General features: G+C 42.9%; 1 protein-coding gene across 2 annotated transcripts in view; it reads right to left on the bottom strand.

Moving 5' to 3' along the window:
* WDR7 (WD repeat domain 7) overlaps nt 1-26,982 on the bottom strand; it is a 290,553-nt gene that overhangs the window by 259,440 nt on the left and 4,131 nt on the right. For both annotated transcript variants that reach the window (XM_045849693.1, XM_045849694.1), the window contains exons 2-5: nt 10,990-11,160; nt 5,724-5,830; nt 4,141-4,219; nt 939-1,113 (exon numbers count right to left, since the gene is read on the bottom strand). In XM_045849693.1, the coding sequence (XP_045705649.1) occupies nt 939-1,113; nt 4,141-4,219; nt 5,724-5,830; nt 10,990-11,148 (520 nt within the window). In that variant the 5' untranslated portion in view covers nt 11,149-11,160. The remainder of the gene's footprint in view (nt 1-938; nt 1,114-4,140; nt 4,220-5,723; nt 5,831-10,989; nt 11,161-26,982) is intronic.

The raw sequence follows: 26,982 nt of genomic DNA, 5'->3' as shown, positions 1-26,982 counted from the left end.
TGAGCCAAGAAGGAACAAAGGCCAAGGTTAGAAATACAGTACACTGTTTCTGAATAGAAACGGGATTACAACAGTAACATGGAACCTGGTTCGCTTTAATTAAATTGTGTAACAGTACAATTTTATAATTGACATAAAAACATAATTCTGTAGTCCATAAAATAACAGGAACTAGATTCTGAAACAAAATAGAGATGGCCAAAAAATCTGGAATTCAGGGAAAAGCTGTTTCTAGCTACTTGAAATTATTTTTTATTTGTAATTACATTTTTTAATAATTTTAAAAATTCTCGACTACTATGTTAACAAAGAACTTTTATCTTCAAAACTCATAATGTTTAATCACTTTGTTCCTTCAAGGAACTCATTCCCCCGCTCCCCACCTCTCTCGCCCGCCTTCTAGACATCTCACTGCACGACACACCCTCCACAGACTGTGATCAGGAGAAAGACTCCATGAAAACCTAATTCACAAGCTTCGGGTGAGAGTGCAGTCAAACGTACCAGGAACTCTCGTGAAAGTTAACTGTACACAACCCCCTTCCTTTGCATTCTCTTCACATAAATCGGAAACACTTCCTATGCCTCTTACGCAAGCGACAAAGCCACACCCAAGAAACGCACAGGGGGAACCACGGTTCCTCCCACCGTTCCTGCAAGGGGTGAAGACCTCCGTCCCCCCTCCCAGAAGATCACCCCCACGCGGGGACCGCCAGAAGCTAGTGGCTATTACATGGAATGGAAATAATCGAACACTTTACATCTTAATTCAACCAAAGAGGCCTTTGTGAAGGTAGAGACAGACCATAAATCATTAGCTACGTCTTAAATAGAAGAATATGACCAAATATATCAATGTGTGATACATTATAGAACTCTGCAGTCAACTAAGCCATAAGTCACGGTGCTGAAGTTCCGAACGGGCACCACACGCTGACCTTGCGTTCGGTGGGACCGAATGATGCTCATGGAGCTGATCCAGTCTGGAGATATCTTTGATACCAAGGAGTACAACACCTCAAGGCTGGTGGCATCCACGACAAGGATTTCAGGATAATGGCCATGGCACAGCAGCCTTCCTTCTCTCTGATTTCCAACAGAGAACTGATAGAACTGGAAGGAAAAACGTTTTAAATGTTCTTTGCAAAGATACTTGATTCACATGCATTCATCACGCTTGTTACGAGGCTTATTTTTTTTCAGTAATACTTACAGACATGTAATATGTGTTATATATTACATGTCTATGCATACACAGATACACATCAAGTTACATTAATATTTCAAAATATCTAACAATTATTCTTCTTCTCCTCACGCCTATCCTCCCTTTTGAACTACATTGGAAAACTCATAATTTTCCTTTTTATCCTCTTGAAGCATTAAAAGCAGGATGGTTGAATGAATTAACAAAATACCTAAATAAAATCAGATTCACAAATTAAAGCAAAGGGGAAGCTCAGATGGGTCACAAAAATAATATGAATTTTAGATGAACGGGAATAGGTGGTTACAGTCTTACAATGACTAGTTGTGACCAAACAAAATTTAGAAGTAAAGATGATCAAACATATGATACTCAGAATCAAATTCTGGTGAATCTAAGTGTGTTATTTCAGACTAGAGTATGAGACGACTTCATTAACTATTCCCACAGAACACGTTCACACTTTGTGGGAGGAAAGCAGAAGCAGAACCCACACAGTCACGATCGACACGTTACCCCTGCCAAGCATACCCAACTCCAAAGGGTAAGTAGGACTGGTTTCCACCCACCAAGGGAAGAAGAACTATCAAAACAAGGCCAACATCTTATCAAAGGACCTTAGCTTCAAAAAACCATGACTCTCTTTAAAATGATGCCCCTATAGGATTTTTAGAAGGCGAAGACCTCTACCATCCAGACTACCACTTCCCGAGGAGGAGACCTCATCCGAATCACGTGAGGGCAAGCCAGACAGCGCAACAGGCCATGCTGTCACCATTCCACAACTGGGACATTCCTAGGAAACCGGGGCCAGTCTGCTCCCGCAGCCGTTACACCTGTTCTCAGAGCTCAAAATGCATGCGGAGAAATACAGTCTTTTCTCCAACGTGGAGGACCTTGTATAAAAGGGACAACTGCTCACATGCAAACACTGATCAGATCATGGAGCACATTTAGTAAGGGTGAGGCAGCGCCAGTGAAACGCAGAGAGAAGATGCACTAAAATGCAGACCACAAAGGGGACACCTCCAGGCCTCAGGAGGCTGATTCAAAAACCATGACACACAACCTGGAGGGCCCACGGACTGCCAGGCACTCAGGTACAATAATGTGACCACAGGCAGTCTTGACCTGTATAAGGGGAGGACGTGCCGAGGAGCAAAGGCCGGGCGCAGAGAGGCAAACCCGGTCACTGACCATCCAGCACCAGCCAGGAGAGACCCGAGCACTGCTGTCACCGGAGAGGAGAGGCCTCTCCTGGGCGCGCGGGTATTTCCCAGACCTGCCTGCCTGAGTGTCTCCCACCTTTGGCTTTGAAGCTCAACTCGCAAACAATACTTGAGCACTAATTTGGCTTCTTTGACACTTCGATACTGGCAAAGAAGGTGCTCTGAGTGGAGAAGCAAGGTTCCCAAACTTTAACAAGGGATGCCCCCACACGAGGGTCTCTGACGCTGGCATCTCGCTGGGCTTCAGAAAGGGCGAGTCGCCAAGGTGCACCATTTCTCTGTGCGCGCCGCTGCACCTGGGAGGGTGCAGGTCGCACAGGAAACAACCGTCATGCACCAGTGGACCTGCAGAAAGCATCTTCTCCTTAGAGATGGCTGCCGACTTAACTGCAGAAGGCCTACCACAGGATCTGATAGAGAGCGGGCACTGGGAAAATGCTGAGTAAATACAGATAATTCTTCCGAAAATGTAAACCAAAAGTTTTTAAATCATAAAACTGCAATTGTCAAGCTACTTATATCCAATGAGTTCAAGACATTTACACATAATTTTTCAATGAAAGTGACCTATAAAGTCAATGACTCTCCATCATTTTATTACCCCTTTTCTCTCTATGAACCTTGGTGGTTCTTCGTATGACAGAAAATAAACAATGAACGCCTTTTACATAAAAAGCATACACCCTAACAGCATGGAAAAGGAAAATTTCCACAGGCCTTTGCCTTTATCCTGCTCACTGCCACCTCCCCCACAAACATCTCCACTGCACTTCTGCTCTGGGCTGGCACAGGAGGTTTCTCCTGCAACAACAACTGTATCAGCTTGATTCCACAGAGGCGGTGTGACGTGAACAACAAGTCCCTCGAGTCAGAGAAACCTGATTTGGGATCCCGGCACCAGGAATGACTCACTGTGAGACGGGGGCAGTCACTTAATCGGCCTGGGTCTCTTTCCTTGTATGTAAAATGACACACTCCTATTCAATTAGAAAGGATGTGGGAAGGACTAAATGAAACACCATACGAGAAATGCTTATACAACATTTGCTCAAAAATGGGAGTTCTCTTCTCTTCCCTCTCCTTGCCCATTAAGAACGTGAATGATATTTCCTATATACTAGGCACTTTCCCTACACTCGACACAGGAGATGATGAGTGAACAGAAGCACGGAGAACCTGACGATTACGAAAGCGTAAGGAAGAGTCCTGGGGATGTAAGCTAGAAACCACACGTTCCCGAGCCAGCCAGCCATACGGAAGGGTCATTTCTTGCACAGAACAGCTGGAAGGTCACACAACACAGCCCAGCACCAACTACGCAAACACTCGAAAGGATACGACCCGCACGGTGGGTCAGTTCGTGTCAAGATGAATGGAACCACAAGGGCTTCAGCGGGAAAGAACCCCCTCCCTTAGGATCTAGGTGACTCACCCGCCTGGCGCTCCCCTGGCTAACAGCAGGGCAGAAGCAGCAGAGGGACCAGCTCACTCACATCTTCCCCCCTCGGGCTCCTCCGCTACCCCTCCCCCACGACGCCCGCTACACCCTCCGTTGGGGAACACTTTCACTGCTCTAATCCTGTCTTCTCGTCAGCTCCACCCATTTTTCACAGAAAAATACAGCGCGATGTTTAAAAAGCATTTTTTACTCGAACACCTGTAATAACGGTGCTGACCTGGGCAGCTCCAGAAATAGATGCTCACCTGTATGCCAGTGTGTGTGCAGGCTAATTTTGTAAATTCAATGCATCGGCCATCATTCACATCCCAGAGACACATCTCTCTAGAAAGCAAAATAATAGCAAAACTTTAAAATGGATTTCTAAAAGCACTGCTCGACTCTGTCACAGTGGTGTAAGAGTAGTCTTCCATTAAAACTGGTGTATTTCAGAAAAAGTAGTGCACGCTCGTTATGGCCATGCATCAAACTTTCTGGCCCTCCCACTCACTGTCCTTTCCACCCCGCCCACCCCACCCTGATCCACAGCTTCTGAGCGCTTGGTGCGATCGCACATCTGGCTCCCCTTGGGTTGATGGAGTACTGCAAGTGGTTCTGGCTAGAACAGGTGCAAGGCCCTCCAGAACTTTCTCTGTCGTCTGCCTTCGCCCCAGATACCGGCTGATTCAGACAGTGGTTGCTCCCTCAACCTCGATCTCAAGGTTAGGATAATAACGAAGCAGAGCAGGGCCCCAAGTGGTGTGTTGGGGTGGGCAGTGGGTGCAAGTGACAAAAACAAGAAATAAACTTCTAACTGATAGCACTGAAGTGGCTATCAACAGAACTATAAAACTTAGCACTGCAAAAAAACAAATAAAAATAGTTAAAATTCTAAACCTTTTCAAATTACATATAATATTCCAGTTCTGATTCTGTATTTATTGCAGAAGTTTTATTAAATGCATACAGACAGAAAAGCTTACGCGTCAAACTAAGGACACAATATTATTCAAAACCAGAAATGCCAATGTCTTCCTTCTCTTAAAAATAAAAACTTAAATGCGCTTTCCTATATCTCACATAGTATGAAACAATTTTTTCAAGAAAAGCTCAGTCTATTTAGACTACATATTCTAATGTGAGTCATCTGTGAATTGACCAAAAAGTACTGCATTTTTACCTGATGCTGCCTCTTCTGGTTCCAAATAGTTACACAAGGTTCTTTTCAAATTCATAAAATTACAGGGAGAGTGGAGGACACAGCTTAATAATTATCTTCCAGTTCCCCAACTCCCTTCAGTAACATATTGTGAAAATGTACAATTTTCTAAGCACCAAAAAAGTTTTTAAACTTCCATACACTCTGTACCCTATGACTACTGTCCAATGATCTCTCTCCCCAAAAGCAAGTTACGTTCTGAGGTGTAGGAATATATGTGGTCACACTGGTGTGTTAGTATAGATCAATATAATGACATGATCTTTTATACGGCTTCATCTCCCAAACTGATGCTGGCATAGCATCACCAGGTTTTTAAGAACTCTCAGAGTTGTCCACCAGCTCAACAGCAACACCAGGATTAATGAATGCTCAGCTTCGACTTTTATGGTATTCTGAGTTTCTCAAAAGTAAGGTAAAGACATAATACACTATAATAAAAGTATTATAAAAATCATTAATAAAGATGAAATGCACATTTTTAAAACCACATTTTCAAATACCTTTGAGCTTAAACAACGCAAGAACATATTTGAGACACAAAAGAAAAAGTACCTCCCTGCTCACCACCCCACTGGTGCTGCCTGCAACGAAGCCTGACGAGGACACGGGGGGTGAGAAACCACTTACCCGCTCGCAGACGCGCTCACGATGTACTGTTTATCACCGGAAGCGCACGCTCTGGACAGACAGGTGATCGAAGCCGTGTGACCAAATAACAGTGCTCGAGGGTTCACCTAGAAACACACAAATATGTGGACGTGAGAACCAAATTTTTAAAAATTAATCTTTTTTAGGGATCCAGTTACATATTCATGTAAATATAAAGATACAGATTTGAGAAGAATTGCTCAGAATGCCCAAAAACTAGGAAGAACAAAACAGTGACTCCCACCTATTCCATGCTCCCAGTCACCCCGCCAAGTGGCACTGACACTGCAGTGGGAACACCGAGAGGGGACATTACTTGTCCCGTGTCAAACAGAGTGATGGAGGCAGGACTCACACCAGGGCAGCAGGTCTTAAACTCTAAGCTGGAGTATACTGAGAAATCGGGTTAAGAGTGTGAATCAGCATATAAAATAATTTAACCTCACTTATTTTTTAAATAGATTCATTGATCTAAAAGCAAATTTGAAGTATCTAGATCAACATCTCCAAATACAAAAAAAAAAAAGAGAGAGAGAGAGAGAGAGAGGACAGAAATCCTCCCAAATGCTGATATCAACATTAACCATCAGGAACTAAGAATGACCTTCACAGGCGAATGATTTAGTGACATGGTGCCTCACAGAAAGAGTTCCCCAAAGTCACGCAACTACACAGAACACCCACTACTCTAAAGCAGTCTGACAACATGCTCCCAAACTTACCCACCTTGTACCAAATTGCATTTTATTACTTCAGGGCCTTATGCTATTTGGGGATGTATTTTTTAAATTAAATATTTAATACATACAAATAATATGACATGTAAGATAGAAAGACTGTACTGAAGAGCCACATACACAAGATCTAGTGAAAAAGAATATGACAAATACCTGTAAGCCTCTGTGTATCACCAAAGGTGTCCACCTGGCAAACAATTTATCCTAACTTAATGGGAAAACTAAATTATTCAGAATTAAACATTGCATGGGAAGAGTACTGAGCTTGAATATGACTGAAGAAATTTTCCAGATCAAATTCCTCTCAGCCATCCTCTGCAGTTATAACTAAGAGGAAAATGTAGTCATGATTTATGGTTAGAGCAGGCCTACAGTTTTCTCATGTCCAACCCTGCCTCTCTGCAAAGACTCAGTGTTCTTTCACTGCAAGAAAAGCTCCTCATCAATTCTTTAATTTCTCTCAAGAAAAATCAGATTTACCAATAGCTATTTTTATATCTTATGTATATGGCTTTGCTGTTTTCAGTCATAATAGGATAACTAGAACTGGACTTCACTCCCACCAGCATCTAGAAAATGGACAAAAATACTTGGGTAAAGGATAAAAAATCATGCGGTCATCTCAACAGAGGCCCTAAAACCATTTGGCAAAATTCAATATCCTTTCATGATTAAAACCTCTACCAGGGGCGTGCACCCTGCGGCCCACAGGCCGCATGTGGCTCGGGATGGCTGTGAGTGAGGCCCAACACAAGATCATAAATGTACTTAAAACATTATGAGATTTTTTTTGTGATTGCATGTCACAATGCATTTAGAGGGTGGCCTAAGATAACTCTTCTTCTTCCAGTGTGGACCACAGACACCAAAAGGTAGGCCACTCCTACTAGGTACAGAAGGACTATACCTCAACACAACAGACGCCATACATGACAAGGCCACAGCCACCATTATAGTCAACAATGGAAAGCTAAAAGCCTTTCCTGTAAGATCAGGAACATAACAAGGATGCTCACTCTTGCCACTTCTACTCAATATATTATTGTAAGTCCTAGACCAAGTGATTAGTCAAGAAAAAGAAATAAAAGGCATCCAAATTGAAAAGAAGTAAAACTGTCTCTGAACATGACATGATCTCATATAAAGAAAATCCTAAAGATTTCACCAAAAGACTGTTAAAACCAATCAACAAATTCAGGTAAGCTGAAGGATACAAAATAAACATACAAAAATCAGTTGTGTTCCTACACGCTAACAACAAAATATCTGAAAGGGAAATTAAGAAAGCAATCCCATTTGCAATGGCATCAAAAAATAAAATAAAAACACTTATGAAAAAAAAATTTAAGCAGGGAGGTGAAAGACCTGTGTAGAAAAAAACTATATGACAATCATGAAAGAAATGGAAGACGACAAGCGAGTGGAAAGATATCCCACATTCTTGGGTTGGAAGAATTAATATTGTTAAAATGTCCATACTACCCAAAGCCATCTATACATTCAACGCAATCCTATCAAAATTCCAATGGCATTTTTCACAGAAATTTTTAAAAATTCCTAAAATTCATATGGAACCTCCAAAAATTCATTTGGAGTCAATTCAAAAGACTCCAAAGAACCAAAGCAATTTTAAGAAGGAAGAACAATGTTGGAGACCTCACACTTCCTGATTTCAAACTCTATTATACAGCTCTGGTAATCAAAAGAGTTTGGTGCTGGCATAAAAACAGACACACTGACCAACGGAAAAGATTGATTGTGATACAGAGACAACCATCCACAAATACATCAGTGCCTAGTATCAATGCTAAATCACAATTATAATCACAATTATAAAATCAAGCAAATTATAGAGGAAATAAGCATTAATATTATTAACCAAAAGAAAAAATAAATATATGGCATGTTATTACATTTATACCTGTTATTTATATTTCACCATATTCCATAAAAATTTATGTCATAGTCATTAACTAAACATTTTCACAATCAGTACACAGAAGTATCGAAAAGTAATCTACTCAACTGATGCATAAAAGCTGTCCGTCTTCAAAGACCACACAGCTCCAAGTGACTGGATGCAAGTTATCAGTGGGAATACAAGATGATTAGAATAAAAAGATGTGATGTGTCAGTTCCTAAGTAAGAGTAAACAGTAGCACCAGCGTTCCAATCCGGGGCCTTGAGGCTAGCTAGTTCTACAGTTGGCCATCATTCGGCGCTCCTCTTTTCTTAATCCCCTGTAGCTGTTTTTTTCCCCTTTCTACTACTGAGATCCTATACTTAGCACTTATTAAATAAATCTTTATTATGTGCAAGCACTGTTATAGCTGCTTACTACTCATTCCTCCATAGAATCCTTGACACAACCTTTTGTGGCAGGCTGTATTTCAGACATGGCAGACACAGACCAAGTGAGGCTGAGGCACAAAATTGGTTTATTGCCCAAAGTCACACAACTACATGCCAGAGTAACCAAGACTCAAGCCATGTGCCTGCTTTCAAAGGCTAAGAATCTTCTGTAACATTTACTTCTTTCATGAACGCCACAGGTGACATGGTTCTCTGCACAGATCTGCTTCCCCACTGGAAGGGAAGCTCCGTGCAGACAGGAACCAGTCACATAAATAGCCAGCAACTTCACAGGCAGTGACGCTTTACAAATTTTGCATATAAAAGACAATGTCTCTATCAACAAGTTTCCTTCTTCACTCTTATCATCTCTCTAGGTACCCACTAAACTGCTGCTCCTCCAACTTTTCTCAGACATTATACTGCCGCCAGGCCCAGCCACAGTGCCCTTCTCACATGTAAATGCAGTCTGAGATATGGATGGCAAGAGCTCTAGCTTTTCCTAGCTACAGTTCTGAATCTTGTCCTACAAAAAGAAGAGAAGATACTATGACCTTTAAAGAAGGCATTTTGAGCTTTCATTCTAAATGTTATGTTTCTTCTTACTGGTCTTTAATAGTTGGCATAAACAGTTGCTAAAAAGTATAATACTTAAAAAGACCCTCAGCCCGGCTGCCATAGCTCAGTGGATTGAGCGCAGGCTGCAAACCAAAGTGTTGCAAGTTTGATTCCCAGTCAGGGCACATGCCTGGGTTGCAGGCCACGGCCCCCAGCAACCGCACATTGATGTTTCTCTCTCTCTCTCTCTTTCTCCCTCCCTTCCCTCTCTAAAAAATAAATAAATAAAATCTTAAAAAAAAAAAGAAGAAGAAGACCCTCCATATATATCAAAAGACAATAACCAAGCCACCTTTTATTTAGCCTTCCTTCCCCCCGGGATAAATAGCCCAATTCCTTTAATATCTGTCAAGAGATAGATTTCTCTCCTAGGTCGGCCCCAACCACTTCTCACATCCCGCCCTCCCCCCGTCACTTTTATCCCTTTTACTTGAACTTAAATAAACATAACATTCTAGTGAAATCCATGCAGTAAAGGAATTGTTTCTAAAATCTTACAAGTTAAATCTCAACTGCTTATAATCATTCCAGTAAAACATCGTATCATTTTTTCCCCGGCTGGTGTGGCTCAGTGGATTGAGTGCCAGCCTGCAAACCAAAGGGTCGCTGGTTCGGTTCCCAGTTAAGGCACATGCCTGGGTTGCAGGCTAGGTCCCTAGTTGGGGGTATGTGAGAGGCAACTGATATATGTATCTCTAGCACATTGCTGCTTCTCTCCCTCACTTTCTCTACCTCCCTTCTCTCTCTAAAAGTAAATAAATAAAATCTTTTTTTTAAAGGTGGGGTTTTTTTTCTCCTCACTGTGTGGCTGATTCATATTTAGTTTGCTATCAGTTCTGAAGGCATATCACATTCTACAACACTCATCTCTGGCTACTTTGCAACTTATTAACCTAGATATTCTTCACATGTTATCCAAACACATGGATCATTTTTCCAGTTGGCAGTTGCACACTAGGTGTATACATAAGAGCAATGGAAACATGTCCACACAAAAACTCATGCACAAATGTCCACAGCAGCATTATTCAGTGTGGCCAAAGGAAAAACCACCCAAATATCTACCGACTGATAAAAAGACAGATAAACACAGTATACCCATACAAATGGGATATATTTGACATTTTTTAAAAAATGAAATATTGATACATGCTACAACAGGAATAAACCTAGAAAATACTATGCTAAATGAAAAGAACTACTCACATACACATAAAAAACCACACATTACATAATTCCATTTACATGAAATGTCCAGAATAGGCAATCCTATAAGGATAAAAAACAGATTAGCCCTCGCTGGTGTGGATCAGTGGATTGAGCACTGGTGGCTGGTTCAATTCCCAGTCAGGGCGCACGCCTGGGTTGCAGGTCAGGTCCCCGGTTGGGGGCACACGAGAGGCAACTGATCTATTTCTCTCTTGCACACTGATGTTTCTCTCCCTCTCTTTCTCCTTCCCTTCCCCTCTCTCTAAAAATAAATGAATAAATAAAATCTTTAAAAAATAAAAAGCACGGGAGACGTTACAAATACTCACTTCCAATTCTGCTGAAAGATCCCAGAGACATATCTGGCCGTCGTGGCATCCGGTGACGACCGTGGCCCCGTCGTCGGTTAAGAGCACCGCTGAGATGCAGTGTGTGGGCGCTCTGCGGCCCCAAAGGACGATGGGCAGAACCAGGCTGTTTCCTGCCATTGTGTTTCAAGTCTGGAAATGTCATCAGAATAATGCCAAATGTTACAAATGCACATGATACACTTTTACTATGAAGCCAACTTAAACCCCCAAAACCTAAGAATTCTTCTAAACATGATATATACGTATATACAAAAGTTTATAAAATCTCCTTTTTATATATGTAAAATCTAATTCAAATCTCAACGAATCATGCAGGAAGTACTACTGTCGCTCCTCTTTCTCAAATAAAGACACTGAGTCGTAAGGAGTCGCAAAGTGAACAGTGAAGCAATGGAGCTTCGATAAGAACCCGGGCAGCCTGACTTCGCAACCCATGGTCTTCCTCTGCTATGCTGCCCGTGACAAGCGAGGTCTCCGAATCTTCCTAAGTCCCCAAACCAGTGATAAACATCAAGGCCGAGAAACACTCCGCGTTGTGTCACAGTTCTAAACATTAAAAAGACTGTGTTCGATGAGAAACTCATTCGCCCATATTTACTACAAACCTATTATGTCCCAAGCTAGTGAGGGCCTTTTATGAACTTGAGGGAAAAAGAATTTCTCTTTCGACTCCTTTCTGCATAATAAAAATTTAGTTCTGGTATAAATACCTAGATACAAGTTCAGAGACGTCAGAGAAAAACGCAGACTGGAACAATCGACACGGGCTCCGCAGGAAACAGAACACTGGCAGGTCTTATGAGACACCGCAGAGGCGTGGCAGTGGGGGTCACCTCCTGGCGAGCGCCAGTCCAACGAAATGTCACAGTAGTGATTTTTTTTTCTATCCAAGATTCTTAAGTAATAACAAAAACGTGTGCATAACGATGGACTCTCTAGAACACTGAGACTGTCCTAAGATATTTTCAGTAACACTCCAAGGACAGATATTTTCTGTAAAAGAAACTAGTTTGACAGCCATGGTCTAAATGCTAGAGGCTTTTAGCAAATGTCTTTTCTTTAAAGTAATACTTATACTTCTTAAACAAAAAATAAAAACTAAAATCTCTTTTAAAAAAGGATAGTCACTAGAAAATTAAGCAAGTAAAAAAATTATGATTGACATTGGAATATTTACTAAAAACAATGTATACTGCATCTTTTATTTTTTTGTTAGATACATGGTTTTCATTCATGCTTTCTCCCAAAACTATCTTTGTGCTCTAAGTAAAAAGTATACATTTTTTATAAAACCCAAGTTTAGTTCCTGTTAAAACACATGAAAAGATGCTCAATATCGCTAGCTATCAGAGAGATGCAAATTAAAACCACAATGAGATACCACTTCATACCAGTCAGAATGGCCATCATAAACAATGCGACAAACAACAAGTTTTGGAGAGGTTGTGGTGAAAAGGAGACCCTAGTACATTGTTGGTGGGATGGCAGACTGGTACAACCCCTATGGAAAACAGTATGGAATTTTCTCAGAAAACTAAAAATGGATATGCCTTTTGACCCAGCAATTCTACTGCTAGGATTATATCCTAAGAACCCTAAAATACCAATCCAAAAGAACCTACGTACCCCAATGTTCATAGCAGCACAATTTACAATAGCCAAGTGCTGGAAGCAACCTAGATGCCCATCAGTAAATGAATGCATCAAAAAGCTATGGTACATGTATGCAATGGAATTCTATGCAGCAGAAAGAAAGAAGGAGCTCCTACCCTTTGCAACAGCGTGGATGCAACTGGAAAGTATTATGCTACGCAAAACAAGCCAGGCAGTGAAAGACAAATACCATATGATCTCACCTTTAACAGGAACCTAAACAACAAAACAAAGAAACAAGCGAAATATAAGCAAAGACACTGAAATCAAGAACAGACTGACAGAGTTCAGAGGGGAGAGGAGAGGGCATTTCAGGGGAAAAGGAAAAGGGTTTACAGGAACGAGAATAAAGGACACGTGGATAAAAACTAGGGGCAGGTGGAAATGGGAGGGAGGAGGGGAGGGCTGGGTGGGTGGGTTGGGATGGGAGTAAAAGATAGAAAATTGTACTGCAACAACAATTAAAATCAAATTTAAAAATAACTAAATAGAAAAACAAAACCCTGTATGCATCATGTCCACCATTTCATGAAGGACCATGACACCCCCCACTATTCCACATCTCTGTCTGATATCAGAAAATGGTACAAAGCACTGAACCGACTTTACCGAACTTGGTACAGCACATTCCTGGCTGAGTAACACATCTAACAATGATTTTCTCAAACTGGGAATCTGGAAGGAGCTCCTGTTTCCATGGTGACAGCACCAGAGAAGATGCCGCTCCATTAAACAAGCTCACAGCACCAAACCCAATACGGCGAGATCTGGAGAGAACACCGTTTCTTTAGATACTTGAGGACTCACATTCAGTGCCTACTGCCCGGTGTAAAGAGAACAAAGACTTGGGACTCAGGAATGTGTGTGCTCTGGACATGGGCCTGCCTGCTGCAGCACGCAGGAACATTCTGGTATTTGTGTGACAGGGTGACTCCAGAAAACCTGGGAGAAGAGTGCATTGCACAGCCGTTACAACAAGTGGAAACAATCATCCATAACGTGGTAAAGGCATAGCTTATGTCATTAGAAAACACACTGGTCTCTAACTCAGCTTCTCCAGAAGCTAAAATAATCACAAAGATTTAGGAAAAAACTAATCCGCACATCCTCACAAAAAATCAAGAACTGACCGTCAACCAGAATCTGAGAGTTCTCACTAAGGGCCATTAAGGATCTTCATTAGGGACTGGTTACTACAAACTGAGTGGCTTAGACAACAGAGTTTGTGTCTCACAGTTCTTGAGGCTGGAAGTCCGAAATGAGGTGTGAACGGGTGGGCAGGGCCAGTTCCACCTGCGGGCTATGCAAGGAAGGGCCTATCCAGGCCGCTCCCCGTGGCTTCCAGAAGGCCACCGTCCTGCCCGCCTGGCGTTCTCCCGGGGTGCCTGTCTGTCTCCCGCTTTCCCCTTTGTGTGAGGACATGGGTCATGCTGGATTAGGACCCTCCTGATGACCACACTGTAACTTCACTACTTTTCTAAAGACCTGAATGAGGTTACGTTCTGAGGTATGAACTTCGGCATATGGATTTTAGGGAAAAACAATTCAACCCATAACCTAGCCCTGGCTGGCGTAGCTCAGTGGATGGAGCTCGGGCTGTGAACCAAAGCATCGCAGGTTCCATTCCCAGTCAGGGCACATGCCTGGGTTGCAGGCCACGGCCCCCAGCAACTGTACAATGATGTTTCTTTCTCTCTCTTTCTCCCTCCCTTCCCTCTCTAAAAATAAATAAATTTGTTTTTAAATCTTAAAAAAACTTTTTTTTAAAAAGAACATAACCTAAAATTCATTAATTATCCAAAAAGCAATGTCCCTTAGGAACTAAAGGTAAAAATTCGCTCTGTCTTTTCCAGGAGATCACAGTTAACTGCTTATCTGAGAAATAAGGTAAGAAGTTCTGTCTAACCAAGGTAAGGAGTTACCACCTTATGGGGCGTGTGTGTGTGTTTGGGGGGTGAGTGAGAGGACCAGAATCCAAAGTTCACTGCGGTATTTCTAAGGAAATTAGACTGTAAAAACTAACCTGTCCTGCTGTCCTGACTCTGAATACACACACACACACACACACACACACACACACACACACATGCCCCCTGTGCTATTTTTTGGCTAGTCTATGAGAATAAAAAAGCTCTACACAGGAAGTGTCTGTTAGGTGAAACATTTAAAAGGTAATAATCAGAAATGAAGCTGCAGTGGGAATCACAACCAGTAGCTGATATTCATATACTTCACCCCTGGGATTAGGGTAGTTGCACCAAAATACAGAAGAAACAGAAACAACTTCTACACAAATAATCATCTACCAAAAGGACACGGTGACCACGGGGAAGACGGCATTGGAAGACACAGGAGCGTAAGGTTTCAGATCTTGGCTGGAGAAGGCGAACAGAGAGTCTCATTTGCAGGACTCACGTGGAGAAACGGACTTGTGGTCTCAGAACGCGCTTGCTACTGACAGGGTATTAAGTCAGGGTTGGGGGGCAGACTGAGGGGAAAGGCAAAGGTCGAAGGCAGAGAAAACTGTCCAGGACACTGGGGCTCTGCTCTGCGGTCTCTCCCCGGACACAGGTACATCCTTGCTAAGACGCTGCATTAGTTCAAAAGCTAGGAGGGCTCTCAGTCTTCACAAACACTCCTCTAACTTCAGACCAAACGTTTTGTTGCACAGGAAAAATAAACTCCCTAACTGTTTAAGGCCACGGTTTTTGAGTTTTGTTACATATAAATGTACACTATCCCTAACTGCATGTGCAAATACAGTACACACCCAAAGTGTGTAAGAAAAATATGCACGGCGTAAGTGGAGTGGTAAGAAGAACAACAAGAAATTACAGTAAAGGACAAAGCTGAAGGCCCCTACAAGCAGCAGGGGGAGCCTTGCCGGGGTGAGACGAGACCAGGGAGACGGATGCCGGATCCTCCTGTGCCCAGGCCCCTTCACGCACCGGCAGAGGGTAGCTGAAATTCACCCACAGTCGGCCGCCATGGGAAAGATTCATTCGACTTAGATGGTCTAGGTGGGTCACTGTATAATATGTATCTATTTCAGTTTTACTCAAGCCCAGTACATAAAAGCCAGTCCTGCCTAGTTTATAAGAGAATTCAAGAAATGTACACCCCAAAGGAACACAGTGATATTTCCTTCCTGCACAGAAATGTGCTAGTTCTTATTTTCAAGATTCCCTTGAAATTCTAGGTCCTCTTAATTTCTTTACAAACTTAAAAACCAGCTTGTAAACTTCTGCAGAAAAGCCTGCTGTGGTCATGGGTAGAGCCGCATCAAACTCACACACCAACTTGGAGAGCGCCAACTTCTCCAGTTCTGACGCAACCTCACCAGTGCCCAAGTGCATTCTAAATCCAAGGTTACTTCTTAAAGGGATTGAAGGCCAACGTCGCATGTTCGGCTTTTGAACTTCAGTCAACAAAAATGAAAATAGTCATTGGAAGAACAGAGAACTCACAGTCAAAAGAACTGCACTCAAGCCCTGGCTGGCGTAGCTCAGTGGACTGAGTGCGGGCTGCAAACCAAAGTGTCACAGGTTCGATTCCCAGTCAGGGTACATGCCTAGGTTGCAGGCCATGACCCCCAGCAACCGCACATTGATGTTTCTCTCTCTCTTTCCCTTCCTTCCCTCTCTAAAAATAAATTAATAAAATCTTTAAAAAAAAAAAAAAAAGAACTGCACTCAAGTCCTGGCCCCTGTGCGCAATCTGGAAAAGGTGGCCCCGCTGGGTCTCGGCCCCCCCATCCATAAAAGACGGACAGCAGCACCCTCCTTTCAGAATGCTGCTGTAAAGACTGAGACCAAACATGTAAGACAACTAGTGCGATACCTAACACCTTGTAGACGCGCAGTAACCAGTAATTTAAAGAAAAACACAGATCCTGCAATTTCTCATCCTGCTTCCACATCTACTGGTTTCTTCCAGGTTTGCCACTTAATAATTGATCAGGCTGGATTTTTCAGCAGGTTAATATCTCTCATTGACTTTCTGCCACGACATGAAAGTATTACTGTCCGTGTTTTTCAAACACAATTCTATTATCTGCAAATGTCACAATTCAGTTCTGCCCGAGTTTGTCAAAAATAACACTACAAACTCCCTTCCTGATACTAAAATAGCTTTCAAATTAAATTCTGCTCTCATAATAACCATCATTAGTACGCATTTCCCAAGTTTCCACTGTGTGCCTATACCACGGCACTACAACGGTGAATTAAAAAAACACAAGTCAACTATCCAGCAGAGGTTACGTACACACAGACAATGACCACAGAGTGCGCTGCATTAGAAATCTCGAGACCATAAACCACAGGTGAAGACATAAAGATGAACATCCTAACTTAACTTCAGTGGGTCCAGGAAGGATTCCTGGAAGAAACGGAGAGTGAGAACGAGTAAGATCTGACTGAGGAAGAGGCACACAGAATCCCGTGTTCTAGGTCCCAGAGGCAACGGATCTCAAGCCTTTCTGGACAGTGGAACTCGCAGGGCTGGGCTTCAGAGCAAAGAGCAGAACGAGGAGAGGAGATGTGAAGGACTCGGACAGCCTCCGTAAGGAACTGGGAGTCCAACCTCACAGCAATGGGAAACAGGTCAAGTGTTTTATGGATAAAACCTGACCGTCACCACCCAAACAGAGTCACAGGGAAAGATGGAGGAAGCAAGCACGAAGGGAGGGGAGGAGGGAAGGTGAGAAGGTAAGTGAGGCAAAGAGGAATCGAGGTATAATCTGGTTTTGGAGAGATTATAACTCAGAAAACATTTTTATAAAATGGCACCAGAAAATTCAACCAAAAGGGTCCCGCTCCACTGATGCCCCACCTCCATCAGGAAGCCAAGTCACTGCGAAAGTTGGTGAAATGTGGGTCTACCTCCTGCTGGTCTGCTTTTGTTTTTTATGTTTAAGCAGTTACAGAAGAAAGGCTTTTGTAACTGATGAAAAAATAATATGGCTCCCTAATCTAGTCATGGAGAGAAGGTACAGCTCATTATCATCTCAGATTTTTATTTTGGGGGGTAGTTAGATGCAGTAGCAACTCTCTCAAGACCACACTGTAAACTGACCTCAGAGCTCCGGGGCATACACGGACCTCCTGGCTCCTCATGAACAAATGCTCTCCACTCTTCTGTATTGTCTCATTTACCAGAAAACTCCATTCTCCAGTCAATCTGGTGAACCGAGCTTTTACTAGACCACATTCCTCAAAGGAAAGCAGGAGTGCAGGACTGATGGGCACGATGATACGCTGTCTGGGCTCAGAGGCACTCGGGGGAGGTCAGGGGGGAACGGGGGTAAGAGGTATTGGCGGGGATGAAGATGAAATGGGACCGTAAGCGTGATGGACGGGGTGTGTCCACGTTCTCCTCAGGAACAAAGGACTTACTACCCGGGCTGCTGAGAACACTGGGCCGTCAGCCCCACAAAGGACAGTCCCAGCCAAAGGGAGGCGCCTTGCCCATGCACTTGGCACCTTCACAGGGGACAGCGCTCATCCCACGACCAATCAGCTTGGGGCCCTTGTATCAAGTCAGGATGGCACGGGCAGGGTCATTCACCCCATCTCCAGAGCTCCCCCAGAGCCACCTGAAGTCACACTGACACATCGCAGCTCACCTTCCCTTTCAAGCCAAACCCTCCTCCTTGCCCCCCCACCTTGTGTGGACACCAGGAGCGCACCCCAGTAAACCTGAGTGCCACCCCCATCTCCAAGTCTTCTCAAGGGTGGGGGGCAAACACTGGAAATGAGTGTTGATGCTCTCCTCAGTACAAGAGCATTCATTACATTATTTATTTTTATAAGTTTGCAAGTTTCTCTAATTGTTAATGGGTACCTGAAAAAAGAACTCTTATGTCCATCAGTCAGGGATTAGCAAGAAAAACGATGATAGAGCCTTACAATGGAACACTGCACTACAAGATAAAAAATGATCTCCAAAATATATATGGTGTACGGTACAGTGTTCTACGCAGTACGGTGTGCAAAACACACTCCTATTTTTGGTTTTAAAAGGGGAGAGATATATATATATAGCTATACACATCTATACATACATACATACATACATACACAGTGTTTAAAATAATTCTGTAATGATGCCAAATTTAAAAAAACACAGCAATGATAACTACTTCTGAAAAGGGGGAGTAAGAGAAGTATGAGGCTGGACTAAGTGGGAATCCTAATTCTCAAGATATATCCTTTGGTCTTAAGTTCCCTCCCCCCACCTTTGGGTACTGCACTATATTCAACAAGATAGTGCAATAAATACAATGGCCTTGATTCACCAGATTCTTTTGTTTTAAAGATGCACATATGGCCCTGGCTGGTGTGGCTCAGTGGATTGAGTGCTGGCCTGCAAACCAAAGGGTCGCCAGTTCGATTCCTAGTCAGGGCACATGGCTGGGTTGTGGGCCAGGTCCCCAAGGGGAGGTGCTCAAGAGGCAACCACACATTGATGTTTCTCTCCCTCTCTTTCTCCTTCCCTTCCCCTCTCTCTAAAAATAAAAAAAAATAAAATCTTCAAGCGCCCTCTCCCAAAGCCCAGGACCCTCTTCCTCGCTTTCCGGCCCGGCGCAGTCTCCCGGGTACCTTCTCCCCGTTTTTTCAGCTTCCTCCTGCCGAGATGCACGAAGGCCTAGAAAGCCCTGAGAAAAACTGAAGGGACAAGGAAGGATCTTTCATCCCTGCTTTTTATTAGATTTGGAATATTTTTTTCATGTGATTGCTTTTTTAATAAAAATCCTAAGATGGAATTTACTTTTCCTTTGTGATTCTCCCCAACCTTCTATTGTGGAAAATTTCAAATACACAAAAAAATTTAAAAAGTAGTATAACAATCACTCAACAAATAATATCTTGTCATATTTCCCTTGTCAATATGTATTTATGTGTATATACATGTAAACACATGCATATACATATATATACTTTTTCTGAGCCATTTGAAAATAACCTACACATATGATGGCACATTTTAAATACTTTAAAATGCCTCAAAAATAAGAACATTCTGCTGCGAAAACACAATACCATCACCACAATCACCATCGTCAATGCCATACTTCTCTACGAGCATCTACAACCCAGTCTATATTTGCATTACTGATGGTCTAAAAACCTTCTTTCATAACTTTTTTTAACCAGTAAACACAATATTCAAGTTTTATGCACCACATTTGATTTTGTCTTTGGTCATCGGTTCCAGAACAGTCACACCTCATTTGTCTTCATATTAACTTAAAAAAAAAAAAAAAAAGCAAAACCAATCGTTTGCAGCATAGTCCGCATTTTAAATTTGGCTTATTCTTCCCTGGTGTCATTAACCTTTTTCCTCTCTCTCTTGTTTTTCCTATGAACTGGATGTTAGCTCTCAAGGAATCATTAGGTTCAAGGGAAACATTTTGGCAAGACTGTTTTGTAGGAGATGACGCATGTACACTTCACACTCCGTCTCTACATGTGAATGTTACGTTGTCCCACACTGTAGTGACTACCAGCGATTCCACCACAGCATGTTTTCCCTTTAAAACTATCAGTGACCTATGGAGCGATACCCCGGTGAGCCCATCCTGTTCTGCAACATCCCATATGATACAGGAATCCCGCGTGGTTTCTAAAAGCCACAAAACAGTTAAGGTTACAAATGATCCTAAGAAAAATCTGGCATCGGATCAATGTTAATTTCTCTACGTTGCTTTTCTTCTTTTGAGCTTGTGCTTTTTTCCCATTACCTTTTAGTCTCCTTATATGCCCCTCCCCCCACAATCACCACAGCGCTGTCCCTGTCCACGTGTTCTTTTTCTCTTTTGCTCAATCCCACCACCCCCTACCCTCACCCCCACCACCAGCTGTCATCCTGTTGTCCACACATTGCTTTCCTGACTCTCAAACGCAAAAGTAGTTCTGTCCCCGAACACAGGCATTTCACAGGAGAGTCAGCGTCGTCTCGGTCTGTGTATTTCCTGCGCCCCAGGCAGCCAGCCTCCGGAGACGTGCAGACAGAAACAAATTCAAATTCTCTCTCTTGAGAATAACCACACATGAACAAAAGGGGACCTACACTACCCGCCGACCAACGGGGAACAGGAAAAGCAGGGGCTGCACACTGCAGAGCGAAACGTACTTGCCATAGTTGCAATAAAAGAACAAAAATGTTTAAGGTTTATTCAAACTGTCAGAAAACCTTCCAACGTTATTTGTCAAAAGAGCATGTTCAAGACAAATCCACAGTAAAATGTGATGAAGGAAGTGATCGTTATGATTATGAATTCTCTTTGTGGTTGTGCCATTGCTACCATTTTATTGGAGACATGAAAAACACTGAATCAGATAATAAAAACTTTATTATCATGCAATGAGACAGCGAGGCCATAAAATGTCCTGAAGAAATGACTGAGCCGCTTCCTCAGAACAAACAAAGCGTTTCTGCGATTAAGGAGTTGTGAGGGACACAGCCTTCTGACCGTGGAACTTGTCATTAAATCGACAAGATTATACTTCTTTATTTATTTGGTTAAGAAATCTAATCCCAGTGAACTTGGCATCTTAGGGCTGCCTTGTAAAAGGGAGCCCCAATATTCCGTTTCAAGAGGACATGTGGAATGGGCAGACGGCAGAAGGAGACTACACTTACTTCTCATTGCTCAGCCAGCCCCGAGCACAGGAAGGTCAGGTTTCGGAGCACTGGAGAGCTACCCAGTCAAAAGAGAACCACAGTTTTTACCATGAGTCATAGACTTGGGGCATAATGCATCACATTTAAAATCTCTGCAGCTGCCATTAGGATATGGGAACCCTTCTTATGCTCTGTCACCTGCCGAGATTTCGAGAGGTACGGATTAAGCTAAAGGCAAACTGTGCCGGCTTAGCCCCTACACTTTAGGGAGAACGGTCCCGATCATCGAACCAGCTTCAGCCGCGTCTCCCCACCCACTCTCCTCTCACCTGCATTTCCAGTCATTCCCACTCCTTTCCTTCACACTGCCATTGACATTCCAAATTGAGCACCGAAGTTTCTCGTTGTTCATCAAGTAAACTACCCAGCAGTAACAAACATGCTTCCCCATACTGGAAGTTGAATCCGTCATTAAGATCCCGGGGATCAGTAGGCTGTGCTGGCTGACTATGAAGATTTGAGAACCACAGTGTCTAGGGAAAATCCCAGCTCCCCCATTTGGTAGCTGTAAACCTTGAGGAAATATGTAACCTCTCTCCAAGTCAGAATGTTCTCATTTGTAGCATTCGCCTCGCCCTTATATAGAAACTACAGAAAATGTTCTGCCTGCCAAAAACCGCTGCTGACAAGGTCACCAATAACCTCCCCACTAGGAAATCCAACATCAACCCTAATGCACGTCTTTCCAGAGCCACCAGCAGCGCTGGGCAGGTTCACACCCATCTTCCTCAACACGTGTCTTCACTTGGCCTCCCTGTCTTCTCCCTTTCCTGCTGTCTCTCTGGCTTTAGTCCGCAGTTTTCTGGTTTGTTTTTTTTTTGTGGGGGGGGGGGTCTTTTTTACCTTTAAATGTTGGACTTCTCTTCTTTGGCAACCGTCCCCCTCTCAGTGACCTCACCAAGTCTCAGGGCTTTACATGCGTCTACAGAAGTCAACAGATACATCGGCACTCCCCCCTTTAGGCCGTGGGGGTCTCTCTCTTCTGAGCCCCAAACTCATGAATCCATCTTCCTGTTCCACATCTCCATCTGGAGAGCTACTAAGCGCCTCCAACTCGGCATGTTCAAAAGCGCATGCCCAGTCTTCTTCCCCAAACCAGCTCCTCCCCACGACCTTCCCCATCTCAGTCCACGGCAACGCCATCTCCAGAGCGCCACGGGCCAACATTCTAGAATCACCCTTGATTCTTCTCTCACACACGCATTCTACATCCCAATCCGTCAGCACCTCTGCTGGCTGTGCCTTCAGAGTACACCCGGAGCCCGGTGACTCCTCAGCACTGTCACTGCGGCCAGCCCATTGCAAATGCCCAGCATCTCCCACAAGGAATGACACGACAGTCTCCCAACTGGCCTCCCTGTGCACACACTTGTCCCCTTATAGTCTCAATGTGGCACGAAGAGCGATGCTATTAAAATCACGCATGTCACACGTTAACTTAGAATCTCCCTGTGGCTTCCTGCCCCAGTGAGAGAAGAAGGCAAACTCTACACAGCTGCTTCCCCTCCGTGAACAAGGCTGTTGTTCTCTCCCTTCCTGGCTCTTCCCCGTCCACTCTGTCTCGGTTTCCTTCCGAGACACCGGGCAGGGTCTCACTTCAGAACAGTGTCCCCCGGACTGCTTCAGTGCACGCCGCCTCACCTCCTGCAGGTGTCTGCTGGAATGTCATCTCGCTGAGGCCTTTCCTGACCGGGATAAACTGCAAAACCCACCGTCCCAACAGCATGTTACTATATTTCTCCAGAACACTTACAATCATTTAACACACCAAATCTTTACTTCTTGTTTGTCTTTGCCACTGTAAGCTCCACGAAGGCAATGGTGTATGTTTGTTTTGTTCTGTAATGTATTCCCAGGGGCTAGGACTCCTGCCACAGAAGAGGCACCCAAATATGTGTTGAATAAACTGACAAAGTAACAAATAAAGTATCTTTGCCTTGCCTTAAAAAAAGGGGTGCACATTAGCAAAATACATCTTGATGTTACATGCTTTGTTTTTCATGGAAGAGTTGCTTATCAATCTTTCTATAATAATGATAACACTTAATATCTCCTCAAGCAAATCTATTAATATGCTCATTGTTTTTCCCCAGCTGAAGGTGTTGCTGCTATCCCAGCCTCTTTCCTTCTATCGGGGACACGCCCACTGAGGCCAGACGGACCTCGGGATCCTGTGAAGCACCCTGGCGGGCATGGTTTAGTTTACTCACTGCTACACTCACTAAGGCCTCTCAATGAATCACAGACTGTTTCTTAAACTAAGTGAAGTGATATTTTATTTGCGTAAATTTTTCACTCCCACAAATTGTGATTTTCACTTCTTGGTACAATGTTTGAGGTATTTAGGACAAAAAGGAGCGCCTTTAAGGAAGACGGTCAAATAAACAGCTGGAACGTGAGAACAGCAGGTACCTGGCACACTATCGATCTGTCGTTGCCGACATGTATTAGCTACCAACATGCAGAGCAACATATATGTGCTAACCACTAGTGGAATATCTTCAACCGGCTTGAAAGTTCATAAGTCACAACTGCTAGGTTGAACAGGAGACAGTGGCTAAACAATCACGTATTTCCAGTAATTTTCCATTCTAAAAGAGCTGACAGAACATAAGCCTCAGCACGTCAGAAACTTTCTCCATCCTGACCTGACCAAGTGCCCTAACATTTCCCTGCTCCATCATCTGTGGCTCCCACATCCTAAGCAACTATCAGCCAAAATAAACCAACATTTTCATTAAACATTGCCAAAACATTTTGCAAAAGATGTCGAATTTTATTTAAAATATGTCACATGTTATGAATATAGACTATATGTCCTTTAATAGAAAAGAAGAAGTTCCGCTCGGACAAGGACTTTCTGGGTGCAGCCATGATGCAGGAGTTCCGCCAACAGCATCTCTGTGCTCTGACCTACCACACTGCTTCAAGTGTCAGATACTGATCAAGACAAATGAACCACATGCATGGAGCTCAGTTCTTCAGTGAACATCACTGCTACGGGGTCTGTAAGGAAGAACATATGACACCTGCTGATCAACGACAGGGTTTCACTAAGCCACACACATGCTCTCAGTTGGCTCTACCTGTGGACAATGCCACGCACACGTGTAAGATGACCAACTCTTCGTAAAGTGCCGCCGTGAAGTGGGCGAAATGGGACTGGCTTACAAACCTCACCCACCCCACACTCCCATCCATCATCAAGTTTATCTGTCCCAACAAATAAAGCAAGTGTCACAGAGAAATGTAGCGGATGAACCCAGGAATAAAGTCGCCACCTAGTTTCAGGCCGAACTACAACTGCTGAAATGATTTCACTTGTACTATGAATTTTGATCTTTAGGTAGTAGGACACACACATACACAGAATATATATGTGTATATATATTTTATATTAGTATATTTATATGTGTATATATATCAGTATATATGTATTGATGTATGTATATATATGTACAGTATGATACATATTTATATATAAGCAATATTTTCTTCTATTAACAATAATCTACTTTAACATGGTATCAATCCAGAGTATTTTTTTTAAACTATCAAAAAACTTTTTTCTGTTCAGTCATAAATGGAAGGCCATCCCATGCTCTTGGATACATGACCTAATATTATAAAGATATTGATTCTCTTTAAAATAAATCTATAAATTCAATGCATCCTCAATCAAAATTCTAGTTGTGTTGTCTTTGAAAACTTTAGCTCTAAAATATGCAGAAAAAAAACTTTAAAAAGTCAAGCCAACTTGGAAAATGAGCAAAGAATAGAGAACTTGACCTACCAATATTTAACATCATTAACAATATTTAACTAGCAATAGGAAAATGCAAATTATGAGCGCGATGACCACATGTCTAATAGGACAGCTAAAGATTTTTTAAAGTGCTAACACTAGCTGCTGATCAGGATGCAAAGAGACTCAGTCTCTCATCCACTGCGGGTAGGAATGTAAAAGGGTGCAGCCGCTCCAGAAAACAGTTTGGCAAAAAACAATTTTCTTCAAAAACCGAACATACCTTTATCAAACAACCCATCAATCACATTCATAGGCATGTATGCCAAAAAATGTGACCCTTTATATCTACACACACACACACACACACACACACACAAATACACAAGAATGTTCACAGCAGCTTTATCTGTAATAGCCAAACAGTGGAAATGGCCCCTGTGCCAGGTGAACGGTCACACAAACCGCGGTGCAGGCACGTGTGGAAGAGACTGCTCCTCGTACTACGCAACAATTGGAAGGAATCTCAAAAACTGTCTCATCCAACAATTTAAATGCAGCTCAATCTCAAAAAGTCACATGCTGTATAATTCCAGTCATATAGCACTCTTATATTGATAAAATCACAGAGATGAAAAATTGATTACTGACCAGAGGTTAGGGAGAGTAGGGGCACAGGAGGTGGAGGTGACCAGGAGCGGGTAGCAGGGAGATCTTTGTGGTGATGGAACAGCTTTGTATTTTGATGCAGTGATGACTACATGTATCTATTTACACAGGTGGTAAAATGGGTAGAACTATATACAGGCATTATATCAATATCAATTTCTTGATTTTGCTATTGTATCAATATTATAGTTGTATAAAATGTAATCACTGAGGGAAATTGGGTAAAGTTATATAAACTGTAACCATTTGTACTAAAAGACAGGTTAGCAGGGAAACTAGGCCTCTCTGAACTATTTTTGGAACTTCTTGTGACTCTATATTTATTTCAAAATAAAGCTTAAACAAAATAAATAGGAAGAATCATTCATGTGGGAAATAAATTCAAAGCCATAGCCTTAAAACAGCGTGGCATTAGAGCAAGAGCCAGCAAATAAAGCAAAGGAACAGGCCACTGTTCAGAGTGCACAGAAGAACTTAATATCCAGTAAGTGTGGCATCGCTAGTCTATGGGGAAAGGAGAGAAGGGCGCTGGGAAAACTGGCGCACTGCATGGAAAATAAACTGGATCTGCACCGTGTGACATATACAGGATGCGGCAAAAGCAGGTTTCAGTTTGAACCGAAAATAGCACAATAACTAATAAATGATAATATAAGAATAAACTCTGTGTTGTGTACTTACAACCGTAAACCTACTTTTCTCCCACCTTTTACCATCATGCGCCCCTTCACAACAGGGATATATTCTGAGAAAAGCATCCTGGGGACCCCACGAAAGAAGATAACCAAGAAGGGTTCCTGGTGGCTGAGTTCAAATTTAAAAAAGAAAAGAAAAGAAAAGTCAGAACCTGGCAGCCATTTCTAAACAGAGGCATCTCACATAAAGCACACTTCAGGGAGAAGCCTGCAGGCGCTGCCTGCTCGCACTGTGTGCCTGCCATCTGACTTAGTCCTTAAGAAGGAATTCCTGGAATTGTTTTTCAACCAGTAGGGCTGTCTGATCAGAGCTGTGCAGCTATATCTCCATTAGCAACCTCACTGACCAATCAGAGCAGCTCCATTCTGACCAATCAGGGAAGTGCTTTTCGGACCAACCAAACTGCCAAGATTTGGAGTCCTCATTTGCATGAGACTAGACCCGCAGGGACCAGGGCCCGGGACTTCTCTCTGTAAGTCAGACAGAGAGAAGGGGATTTC

The sequence above is a fragment of the Phyllostomus hastatus genome, unplaced genomic scaffold (genome assembly GCF_019186645.2).
Source record: "Phyllostomus hastatus isolate PE091 unplaced genomic scaffold, TTU_PhHast_1.1 phas_contig_80, whole genome shotgun sequence".
Classification (NCBI taxonomy): domain Eukaryota; kingdom Metazoa; phylum Chordata; class Mammalia; order Chiroptera; family Phyllostomidae; genus Phyllostomus; species Phyllostomus hastatus.
Note: the sequence above shows the minus strand (reverse complement) of the source record. Positions and strands in the feature narration are given on the sequence as shown.